The following is a 12,886-nucleotide window of genomic DNA, read 5'->3' on the forward strand; positions in this document are numbered from 1 at the left end:
TTGGTAGCTTCCTTCCTGACTGGAACATATAATGTGTCTCAGCTGGAAACCTAACATCTCTTAGGAGGCATGTGGGCAATTCCATTGGAAAAAACCTAAAACACTCTCTATATAAAAGGGACTTTCAACTTTGGCACTGCTGACATTTTGGGCCTGATAGTTCTTTGTTGTGAGGGCTATCCTGTGCATTTCACGATTTTTAACAATATCCATGGCTTCTACTCACTAGATCACAGTAGCAGTTCTTCCAGTTGAGAACTGCTTTAGATAATCTCTTGGCACCAGTACAATCATAAACACAACCTGGCACTGAAACCCCATAGTATTACCAGGTGATCATCCAGATGATCAGGATACACTGATAATCATTTTTAAAATTTACAATCAAAATAGACAAAATTGGAAAAATCTCTTGGAAAAAGTGTACTCTTCTTCCCTACCTCCAGTTTAAGAAACAACGTAACGAATTTTAGTCTTGGAAAGGACTATTTTTCTAATTAATATAGTTGAGAAGACTAAGGTTCTCCAGCAACCTGCCCACAGCGTCACCACAAGCTTGACAAGGGCCAAAGGTGCAAGAAATCTCATCCCAGAGTTTTCTAACACACACAGCCCTCACCTCTAACACACTGTCCTCAGGAGCTATCTTTAATCGTGAACAAATTCTTTTTAGATTTATTCTGTGTGATTACAACAACCAGAACTAGGACATACAGGAAACCGAGTTCAACTCTTTGTATAAGAGAAAACGTTCAGTATGTCAGTGTAGTTAAGGGAAAAAAGGATAACTTGATATGAACACAGAAGTAACAGAAACAGCGAAGATCTGGGGGACAAGTTCCCCCTGACAGAACGCTAAATCGTAGCCAACCTCGTGAGGTTTTTGCATCAATGACCAATGGAACTCTGCTCAGAAAAAGGGCTCTCTTAGGCCTTAAACAGTCATGCCCAGCCCTAAAGCCATATCGGTGCCTGCCCTATCAGCTCGGTCGGCCAGCACTACAGCCCAGTGCGTTACCTGACCCTTATAGCCCCCAGGACAAGAGTAAACTCCACCCCGGGACTCTGCGGCGAACATCAGCCGCCTGCATGAAAAGGAAACTACAACTCCCATCAAACAGTGCTAGATGAGGTGAGCGGGCACTCGCCGCACGTGGGCGGCTCCGACCAATAACGACTGTCGTTACAGTGAACAGTTTGGCCGAGTTTGTAAAAGGCCGCGGCAGGCGAAGAGACAGGAGGTGAGGGCGGTCAACAGCTTGGGGCCCTGGGCCTGTCCTGGGAGGGTGGGGGCGCAGGGCAGATAAGGGGGCCGTGTTCCCAGAAGGCGGGATGGCGGTGGGATAGAAGTGTTAAGTCGGGAATCGTGGCGGAGAGCGTGTCCAAGTTGCAGGGTGCAGACCAGGTGATGCTTCGGGTTTGGGCCTACTCAGGACCGGAACTGAGCGGCCGCGCGGGGAGGATGCTGGGAAGCAGGTCCCTAGGTGGTGCGTCGGGGGCAGACTGGGTCCCGGAAGCCGAATGCGAGCTTCGCCTCCCGCGGGCTCGGTTCCCAGACACTTGACGGCCTGAACCCGGCGCCTTTTCTCCGCTATTCCGAGGCAGCGCAGTGCTGATGGAAGCACCCTGGACCAGGAGTCGGGAGCCCTGCCTTATAGGCCTGCCCCTTCCTCTCCCTTGTGGTTTGACAAGGAATCCAGCAGATGCCAAATGCAGCGTTAGATCATCGGGTGGCTGGCTGTGAGACATCAAAATCTCTCTTTCTCTGAGCCAGTTTCTTCATCTCTAAAATGGGTAAAATAGTACCTTCTGCACAGGATCGTGGTGAACAGTACATAAGTAAATGCATGGGAAGGGCTTAGTTATACTCAGTAAACCTTAGCAAATTTATTTTACAATCAAGACATAATTCGTTCTCTTCATTTACTGTGCTTCACAAGCATTAAACAGCATCCTCCAAACTGTATCTACAGCCAAAGAGTACCTGATTGAAAGCCCATCACTTCCAGGGAGGGTTTGTGGGCTAAGTATTCCAGGACCAGTTTCTTTACACTGTGAAGCTATTTTGTAAACTTGCTGAGGAAGAAGAGACTTTTTTAGGCAGGATTTAAATACAGATTTCAAATACAAGTTCTTTCTTTCGGTAAAATTGACATTACATTCATTTCAGGTGTATAAAAATTTGATATTTATATATAATGGGAAAGTGACCAAAAAATTTTGTTTTCCTTGTGATGAGAACTTTTAAGATTTACTCTCTTGGCAACTTTCAAATATGCAATACAGAATTATGGACTATAGTCACAATGCTGTATATTATATCCCCATGACTTAATTTTATGACTGGAAGTTTGTACCTCTTGATTCCCTCCCTTTCTCCACTCCTGAGCGGCCCCCAACCCTTCCCTTCTGGCAACCACTAATCTATTCTCTCTGAGTTTTTTGTTTGTTCACTTGTTTTGTTTTTAGATACCACATATAACTGAAATCATATGGTATTTGCCTTTCTCGGATCTGTCTCACTTAGCATAATACCCTCTAAGCTCATGCATGCTGTGACAAGTGACAAGATTTCTTGCCTTTTTATGGCTAACTAGTATTACATTGTGTGCATATGTGTATATGTATATATACATATATATACCATCTTCTTTATCCATACATCAGTGGACACTTTTTTCCATATTTTGGCTATTGTAAATAATGTTGCAGTGAACATAAGGATGCATATATCTTTTCAAATTAAATGTTTTCATTTTCTTCGGCAAATACAGGCCTCATAAATTTTGTTACTTATGTGTATATCTTGATACTCCTTCCTTATCAATACATGTAGATCTGATTCTTTTTAATTGCTCTATAGTAGCATATTGTATGGTCACACCATAACTTATTTAGTCAGCTCTTAGACTTTCTGTTGTACATAATTGTGTACATGTGAGAATACAACTCTGAAATCTTAAAAGTGAAATTGCTAAGTCAAAAGTTTTACATTTATTTTATTTAAATCCCTTTAAAGAGGATGTTGCAGTTTACACTCCCACTTAAAATGGTGCAGTGTCTATCTCTCCACATCCTCGCAAACACAATGAGAACATTTACCTTCTTTGTCACTTTGTCAAAGTATTGTCATTTTAATTTGCTTCTCACTATAAGGTTGAATTTCAGATGTTTAAAACTATTTTTCTTTTTTCTTTTTGATAAGCTGTCTTTTCATGCCCTTTGCTCATTTTTCTAGTGCTTTTCTTTTTCTGATTTACAAAAACTCTTAGGAAATTAGCCCTTTGACATTTGCACTCTAAATATCTTCCCTTTTTAATGGCAGCCTTATTGAAATATAATTCACATAACAAAATTCAACCTATTAAAGTGTTATAGTTAAGTGATCTTATAATTTCATAGAGTTGTACAACCTTTCATTACCCTAAAAAGAACTGTATTTATTAGCAGACACTCTCATTTCCCTCTTTACCCCTAGCCCTTGGCAGTTAATCTACTTTCTGTGCATTTGCCAAATCTGGGTATTTCATTTAAATGGAATCAGACAATGTGTGGCCTTTTGTTGTCTGTTCAATGTTTGTTCATCCATGTTGTAGCGCGTATCAGATCTTCATTCTCTTTATGGCCCAATAATATTCCATTGTATAGATATATCACATTTGTTTATCCATTCATCAAGTTCATGGACATTTGGATTGATTCTACTTTCTGGCTCCTATGAATCCTACCACTATGAACATCTTTATACAAATTTTTCTATGTTTTCAGTTCTCTTGGGCATATATTTTCTGTGGAGTCATATGGTAATTCTGTTTAACATTTTGAGGAACCATCAATTTTCCAAAATGGCTGCACCATTTTACAATACCATCAGTAATGTATGAGGGTTCCAACTTTCTATATCTATGTCAGCACCTGTCTCTTTTTTAGTCATTTTAGTGCCTATAAAGTGACATATTGTGAATCTGATTTCCATTCCCCTAAGGACATGATGTTGAACGTATGTCTTTTGGCTGTTTCTATAACGTCTTTGGAGAAATACCCATTCAAATCCTTGCCTATTTTTAGGAAGAGTTGTATTTGTTGTATTTTTTAAAATGTATGTGGTTTTGGGAGGAGATTTCCACTGCTCTACTCACGCCGCCATGTTGGCTCCCTCTTCTCCTTGCCTATTTTAAATTGGGTTATTTGTCTTTTTATTGTTCACTTTTAAGTGTTCTTTATGTATTCTGGACACAAGTCCCTTATCACATACATGACTTATAAATGTTTTCTCCCATTCTGTGGAGTTGTCTTTTCACTTTCTTGATGGTATCCTTTGAGGCACAAATGTTTTTAATTTTGGTGAAGCCCAATTTTTCTATTTTCTTTTGTCACTTATACTTTTGGTGTCATATCTAAGAAACCACTAACTAATCCAAGATCATGAAGATTTACTCCTGTGTTATCTTCTAAGAGTTTTATAGTTTTGGCTTTTACATTTATGTCTTTGATCCATTTTGAATTATTTTTTGAATACAGTGTTAAGATAGGGATCCAGCTTCATTCTTTTGCAGGTGCATATCTAGTAGTCTCAGCACCATTTGTTGACAGAACTATTCTTTCCCCAATAAATGATCTTGGTATCACTGTCAAAAATCAATTGCTCATAAATGTGAAGGTTTATTTCTGACTTTCAGTTCTATCCCATTGTTCTGTATTTCTATCCTTAAGTGGTACCACACTGTCTTTTTTTTCCCTCCAACTTTATTGAGATATGATTGACATGTAACATTGTGAAGTTTAAGGTATACACGTTGATTTTATATACTTAACATATTGCAAATTGATTATCACCATAGCATTCATTAGCTAACACCCCCATCATGTCACATAATTACCATTTCTTTTTTGTGGTGAGCACATTTAAGATTTACTCTTTTAGCAATTTTCAAGTATATAACAGTGTTTTAACCACAGTCACCAAGCTGTACATTAGATCCCCAAAACTACTTGTCTTATAACGAAGTTGGTACCCCTTGACTGACATCTCCCCATTTCTCCCCCCATCCCCCACCAGCGCCCATTCTTTGTTTCTATGAGTTTGGCTTTTTTAGGTTCTACTTACATGGGAGGTCATACATTACTTGTCCTTCTCTGTCCACATTGTCTTAATTTGCTTTGAAATCAGACAGTGTGAGTCCTTCTACTTTGTTGTTTCCCAAGATTGTTCTGGCTTTTCCTGGTGCCTTTCATTTCCATATGAATCTTGTCAATTTCTGCAAAAAAGGTATCTGGGATTTTGGAGGGGATCACATTGTATCTGCAGTTCAGTTTGGGGAGTAGTGCCATTTAACAATATTAAGTCTGGACCATGAAATTGAGATTTCTTTCCAATTTTTAGGTCTTTAATTTCTTTGAATGATGTTTTGTAGTTATCAGAATACACATCTTGTACTGCTTTTGCTGCTCAGTTTGTTTTGTCTTTAGATATAGCCTATGGTACTTTTTTCCATGCAGAATATTTTATTTTTATGTAATCAAATATAATCAGTCTTAATTTTTAAATGGGAAAAATATTTAAATAGCTGTTTTTTCAAAGAGACACTGATTAAACAAGCATGCAAATTGTTGCTTACCACCATTATTCATTAGGGAAATGCAGATTAAAACCACAATGAGATACCATTTTACCTCCACTGTAATCAAATAGCTACAACCTAGAAGACAGTAAGTGTGGGCCAGGAAGTGGAGAAACAGGAAATCTTATGTTGCTGGTGGGAATGTAAAATGATACAGCCATTTTGGAAGGCAGTTTGGCAGTTTCTTTAAAAATTAAGTGTAAACTTACCATATGACCCAGCAATTCCAGTTCTAGGTATCCACCCAACAGAAATGAAGGTGTTTGTCTATACAAAGACTTGCATGTTAATGCCCTCAGCATCACTGTTCATAATAGCCAAAAATTGGAAACAGTCCAAATATTTGTCAGTTGGTAAATGGATAAACAAAATGATATACATATAATTTCCATACAGTGAAAACTATTAAGCAATAAAAAACGAATGAAGTACTGATACATGTTACAATGTGGTTGAACCTTGAAAACATGTTGAGTGAAAGAAGCCAGACATAAAAGGCCACATACTGTTTGATTCCATATATACCATATATATGAAATGTCCAAAAAAGGTAACTCTATAGAGACAGAAAGCAGATTAGTGAATGGGGGTAGGAATGGTAACTGACTGCAAATGGTGAGAAGGATCTGTTGGGGTGATGATAGTATTCTAAAACTATTGTAGTGATCTATAAATTTAACAAATATTGAGTTCTATACTTAAAACGGGTGAATGTCATGATATGTAAAATATACCTCAATAAAGAGTTTTTAAAAAAGAACTGATGTAGTCAGGAAAAATTTAATCAATATTTTATGGATTCAGTGACATTTAGGATACCCTCATTCTGATATTCTTAAAAAATACATTTTAAAACCTCCACACTTTTTTGTTCTATTATGTTAACAGTTCTGTCTTTTGTAATGGAATGTTTTAACTACCTGGAATTAATTTGAGTATACAAAGTGAGACAGGAGGAATAAGATATTTAATGATAATTTTTGCCCTTAAATTTTCCTTATATGTTGTATAATTTTAGGAAATTTTAGTAAGGTAGTGTATTGATTAAAATTATTTGGATCTCTTCCCCTTATTCATGTAATCACTGATGTACTTTTCAAACATTTTTAGAAGTAGAACCTTTTTCTCCCAATAAAATCTTACTCTGTAAAATTGGGTACTGTAAGATTTGGGTACTCTGTACCCAAGTAAATTTTTAAGAAAACCAGAAATAATATTCTGAATCTATTCTACTGAAATACTTGCATCTGTATGCTAAGATAAATGTTTAGGATGTTCATTGCAGCATTGTCTAGAATTAAAAACCCATTGGAAGAGCTGGTTAAACTATAGTGTATTCACATAACAGATTATTGTGCAGTCAGTAGAAATGGTGTTCAGAGCCATTCATGCTAACATGAAAAGAAATCTGTGATAAAATTTTAAAAGAGCACACTTCAGAGCAATGTGTATAATTCCATTTTTCTAAAAAGAAAGTACATACATACATATATTTATAAACATAAAGTAATCTGATGGCTATAAGCCAGCCTGCTGGTAACTGTATTTATGCTTGAGGAGTGGGGATTTGGGGGGGGGATGTGGGGATAGTGGTAGTGGTAGGAGTAGGGCATAAAAGGGGTCTGTACTTTTCCACTTTTACATTATAATTTTGTAAGTTGACTATTTTCTGAAAATATGAAATTATTCTAAAATAAAGTTTATTCTAAAAAAATAGGGCATTAGTGGAAAAACTGGTGAAATCCAAGTCTGTGGTAGAGTTAATAGTATTCTACCAGTGTTAAAGCGTTAGTTTTGACAAATGTCCCATGGTTATGGTAGATGTTAACTTTTGGGGAAGCTGGTTACAGGAACTCTGACTATCTTTGTAGCTTTTCTATAAATCTGAAATAATTCCAAAATTAAAAGTTTAAAAAAGATGTGCATTTATAATTTTGAAAGATACTAATAAATTGCCCTCTACAGGGCATAATAAAAAAATAAAAGGAAAATAAGAGGAAGGAGTGGAACTCCCATGATGAGGCAAAAACTACATCACCTCACGGCTTCCCCACATAGCTGCAAACCAGTTCTTTCCTCAGTGAGCAAGGTTGTTCTTTTTTCTACTTTAATGACATGTTAAATCATCATCAACATAACTCTTAAAATTGATTTTTTGCTAAGCTTTTTCATATGTATGTTTTTTTCCCCACTTTGCAAATATAAGATAACCTGTAACTCAGAAGTTACAAGATTTGTTCACAGACAACTGGCGTAAAGGGCAAACTAAATCCTCCTCTTTTTCCCTTTGGAACAACATTCCTCCCTGAGAACCCGTGTTTAGCTGAATGAGAATACCTACTAAAGACGTTTGTTAACTTGGAAAGGAAAGTGTGTCTCCATGAGTGTTTTTTAATGGGTGATTTTGCCCCCCAGAGAACCTTTTAGCAATACCTGGAGACATTTTAAGCTTTTTTACAGTTTGGAGAGGAGGGGTAGACTGCTACTGGCATCTAGTGGGTAGAGACCAAGGATCCTAAACTGCACAGGACAGCGCCCCCCAGCCCATTAAGGAATTATCTAGCCCAAAATGTCAGTAGTGGCAAGGTTAAGAAACCCTGCTGTAGATCATATTTCACAAAGTTTTATTCACTCTGTGGATACTCAGCAAATATTACAGATGGGGGATTAGGTCATAGCAAATTGAAGAGGTGGACATTCTTAGACTTTTCTTGTTTGGACTTTGCAGTTTGTTAATCAGTGGACTGTAGAAGATGTGGAGGGAAAATATTTTATCAAGACTATCCTTTTGGGCCAGGGTGGGAAAGCAATGCTAATAGCCTATTTCAAAATCACAAGCAAATTACCTTTCTAAAAAAGCTTTAAAACATTGAACTTTAGTTACTAGTAGGCATGTTGAACTAATTCCTACAATTTACTTATAAAATGCATCAAAATAGAAGAGGGATTGATAGATGAAAAACAGGGTAGATAAATATGTAATAAAGCAAAAATAGTAAAAATGTTTCTAGAATCTAGAATCTAGTGGGTAAGTATACAGAGGTTCACTGGGGATCAAAAGCAGAGATTCTCACTCTTCTCAGCTGACACTGGGTATTGAAAACTGCATTGTTGATTTTGCTGAGTTACCTCCGGCAAGTTACTTAACTTTAAAATTTTCATCTGAGAAGTGGTTGTTTGGCTCAAATGAGATACTGTTATTGTGAGGCTCAAACAAAAATGTGAAAGCCCTTTGAAAAGCATAGAGCACTTTAAAAATGTAATTCGTTGCCCTTAGGAAGGAGAAGTGTTTGACCAGTTTTATACGGTGGCTCTAGGTGTTATGGACAACTCCTTGTGTAATGACATCAGCACTATTTTACCTTTTGGCAGTCAGAAGTACAAAACAGCCATTTCCATAACAATTTCTGTCAGATATTTCTTAAGTATTTGTGAAAGACTTAATTCCTATTCTGAGAAGAAAGGATCATCCTGTCTTTATATAACTTTAATGTTTTTTCTTGTTTTCCTTACAGACTGCCAAGTGCTCCACTTAGGGCAATGGGCATCTTCTTTGACAGTGGAACATTGGGCAGGAGCTTTGCCATTGGCCGGCCGAGAAGGAGGAGGCAGAATGTCTTCATTGTTACACCGTAGAGTTCAAACTTAAGAAGACTTTGGCTTAAACAGTATCATTTACTCTGCAAATGATTATGTCTTCACCTGTCCTCTGTGATCATCACAAACTAATGAAACACCTTTTAGGTCTTAAGAATTTAGGTTACTCTGTTTTCCAATTGCTCTGGCAGCTGATACAGGTAGGATTGGGCTGGGTTTTGGGGGAATGGTGGAAAGGAACTCATCTCTCCCATTCTTGAGTCCTTACTCAAATTAAACATCTGTGCATGTAAAGATTAGGTTAACTCATCCAGGTTGTTGTGTAGAACAGGATTGAACCTACAGAAATGCCCAGTTGTTATATTAGGATTTTTAAAAATATTGAGAGAGATGGACAGTGACTGCAGTGGGGTATGGGGGGGGACTTGATAATAGGGGTAAATGTAATAACCACATTGTTTTTCTTGTGAAACCTTCATAAGAGTATATACCAATGATACCTTAATAAAAAAAATACATATATATATATAGAGAGAGAGAGAGAGAGAGAGATGAAAGGCAAAGTTTTTTTCACTTTTATTTTCTTTGAGGGTTTAAATTGATGCTTTGAGGATACAATTTGAAAATGGTGGATAACTTACGATATTAAGTACAGAAAGTAAAATATACAGAAGTGATTTTAAGTGTGTGTGTGTGAATGTATACTCATGCTGATGGGCTTGCTGCCTTTTTTAGGACCTGTGAAAAATGGAACCAAACACTCTGAGAACTAAAGTCCCAGCTTTTTTATCTGATTTGGGGAAGGCCACATTGAGGGGAATCAGAAAGTGTCCTCGATGTGGCACATATAATGGAACCCGGGGACTGAGCTGTAAGAACAAGACATGTGGAACCATATTCCGCTATGGTGCAAGGAAGCAGCCTAGTATTGAAGCTGTCAAAATCGTAACAGGCTCTGATCTGCAGGTCTACTCAGTGCGGCAAAGAGACAGGGGACCTGATTATAGATGCTTTGTGGAGCTAGGTGTATCAGAGACGACAATCCAGACGGTGGATGGGACAATCATCACTCAGCTGAGCTCTGGACGGTGTTACGTCCCCTCATGCCTAAAAGCTGCCACTCAGGGCGTTGTGGAAAACCAGTGCCAGCACATCAAATTGGCAGTGAACTGCCAGGCAGAGGCCACCCCTCTGACTCTGAAGAGCTCGGTTCTGAATGCAATGCAGGCCTCCCCAGAAACCAAGCAAACCATCTGGCAGTTGGCCACAGAACCCACAGGTCCTCTTGTACAGAGAGTTACTAAAAACATTTTGGTGGTGAAATGCAAGGCAAGCCAGAAGCATAGTTTGGGGTACTTGCATACATCCTTTGTGCAGAAAATCAGTGCTAAAAGCTTGCCTGAACGTCGTTTCTTCTGCTCCTGCCAGACTCTGAAATCGCACAAGTCGAATGCCTCCAAGGATGAGGCAGCCCAGAGATGCATTCATTTCTTTGCTTGCGTCTGTGCCTTTGCCAGTGATGAGGCATTGGCTCAGGAATTCTCACACTTCCTAAATTTTGATTCCAGCGGTAGGTGGTATGGTTGACACAGTTAATCTGTTTTTCTAAAACAGCAATGGAAGAATTCCACTGCTGGCATTTGGAAAGTGTCGTAGCAACCTTCAGAAGCAGTTACTAGCTAATTCAAATGAAAAGCATTCCTTCTTTTAATCCCAGTCAGCACACTTGCATAAAGGTTGGTTGGCTGGTTGGTTGAAATTAATGATTAAGAAACTTGGGCATTTTCATTGAGACAAATCTAGCAAAGCTAGCTTTGCTGGGATTTTTTTATTCCTCCACAGATGCCCTATGTTAGTAAAAATGAGTAACACACACAAAAAATCCCTTTTATTTCAGTTGGCTGGCTCATTTCTTACCTTGAAGATGTGGAAAACTAGTCACTTGCTCAAAAGATTTTCAGAAGTTTCTAAATCAAATATTTTGTTACTGTTGTTTTTGACATTTTAATCTTGCAGACACTTTATTTTCATTTCTTAATGATGTTTAGTAGGCAGCAGCTTCTAAGTTTCTAGTTTTACATTTGTCTTTGGAGTCTTATCATATTAATGCCTATGAACAAAAACATGTTTGGGGAAGTTCTTTGAAGGCACTTATTTTAAAGCAGACAGGCACTCTATAATTTGTTTTGGGGGGTTGGATTTTTATTATATATAATTTTTCCCTAGGCAGAGGCCCATACTTACTCTTAGATAGTATTAATAATTCAGAAATTTGTTATATTTTAGGTCTTAAAGAGATTATTGTGCCCCAGTTAGGTTGCCATTCAGAATCAACAGTATCTGCTTGTGAGTCTACTGCCTCTAAGCCAAAGAAGAGGAAAAAGGAGGAAATATCTGGTGAGCAGCTGTTTGGTTTGTTTTTTTAGTGTGTTATCTTTAGAGATTGTTTTACAGTGTTTTGTCTGTTTCACTGAATCTCAGCAAATATAAGAAATGTTTCTTATGTTTCTTTTAATGAAAAATATTTTACCCTCCATTGATGATTCTTTAAGTCAAGCTAAGAGTTGGTTCCACTGGCCAAGTTTAAGATCCATCCACACTCCACTTTTATTATTGTATATGTTTGTTCATCCCCTAAACATTCAGATAGTCTACACCTTAATCTACCTTAGGAAGTGTTATATAGTTTTTATCCAAGGAGCATTTAAAAATTTTTTGTGACAATAGTTAATTATATTTTCCACACTAAGTTAGGAGTATAGTTTGTTATCTGCATTTCACCATGTGGCACCATATATGTATATATATATTTTTATTTTTAATCCAAGTATAGCAGTGTCAAGTTAAGGATTTAAATCAATATGAAAATGCTAAAGTGCTCTAGTAGATAAATGTCAAAGGACTTCAACTCTAAACAAAAAGAAAATATTACCTGGTCTATGCATGTGAACTGAACTCCAGACTCACTAGTAAAACAGTGAAATGTAAACATTTTAGAAATGCAAAATTAAAACTAGATAGTTTTTGTTACCAAATTAGCAAAGATTTTTTAAATCATTACACCATAGGGAAAGGTGAAATATTGCTCTTTGGCATGGCTAGTGTAGTAAAGTTGCTGTAACCATTTGTAAAAGTAGTTTGCAGTATCTGTTAAGTTCCTACCCATAGGGAGATTGTTGGAAGTAGGTCAAATGGTCATGTACAGTAGTTTTGGTGCTGAGAAGTTGTAGAAAGAATGAGATGTGGTCATTTCTGTGTTTTTGAGAGGCAATTCAGGCAGGAATATAGGGTAGAGATTGTTATATCATTACATTATTTGAAAAGTAAACATTTTTGAGGTTTCCTAGGAAAACAAAATTTTTTTTTAAATTTCTTACTTTTTGACTGGATAGTCCCACTTATAAATAATCCTTTTTAAGGAAATAATCCTTGGTTCAGAAAAAGCATGTTATTCAGAGATGCTCATTTTATGGTTACTTATAATGTTAAAAAATTAGGTAAAGGCCAACCACAGGGGATAGTTAAATGAACCATGAAAACTACTTGACAGAATATCAAGCAGCCATTAAAAATGATTATAAAGAAGTTGGAAAATGTTCAGATCACTTGGGTAGTCAGAATTAAGTACAGAAAGTCAGTTAAACTTGGATTTCGGATAAACAATGAAT

At 37.2% G+C, this 12,886-nt stretch overlaps 1 protein-coding gene across 4 annotated transcripts in view; it reads left to right on the forward strand.

Annotated features, from left to right (window-relative positions):
• The first annotated feature begins 1,190 nt into the window (after nt 1–1,190).
• Nucleotides 1,191–12,886, forward strand: part of C2H2orf42 (chromosome 2 C2orf42 homolog) — a 38,416-nt gene continuing 26,720 nt past the window's right edge. Inside the window, exons 1-4 of one of the 4 annotated variants that reach the window (XM_036908280.2) lie at nt 1,191–1,241; nt 9,137–9,418; nt 9,954–10,788; nt 11,505–11,615. In XM_036908280.2, coding sequence (XP_036764175.2) covers nt 9,966–10,788; nt 11,505–11,615 — 934 coding nt within the window. In that variant the 5' untranslated portion in view covers nt 1,191–1,241; nt 9,137–9,418; nt 9,954–9,965. Of the gene's footprint in view, nt 1,242–1,317; nt 1,795–9,136; nt 9,419–9,953; nt 10,789–11,504; nt 11,616–12,886 lie in introns of those variants that run through there. The other 3 variants (XM_057497106.1, XM_036908281.2, XM_036908282.2) reach the window with 3 other exon arrangements.

The sequence above is a fragment of the Manis pentadactyla genome, chromosome 2 (genome assembly GCF_030020395.1).
Source record: "Manis pentadactyla isolate mManPen7 chromosome 2, mManPen7.hap1, whole genome shotgun sequence".
Classification (NCBI taxonomy): Eukaryota; Metazoa; Chordata; class Mammalia; order Pholidota; family Manidae; genus Manis; species Manis pentadactyla.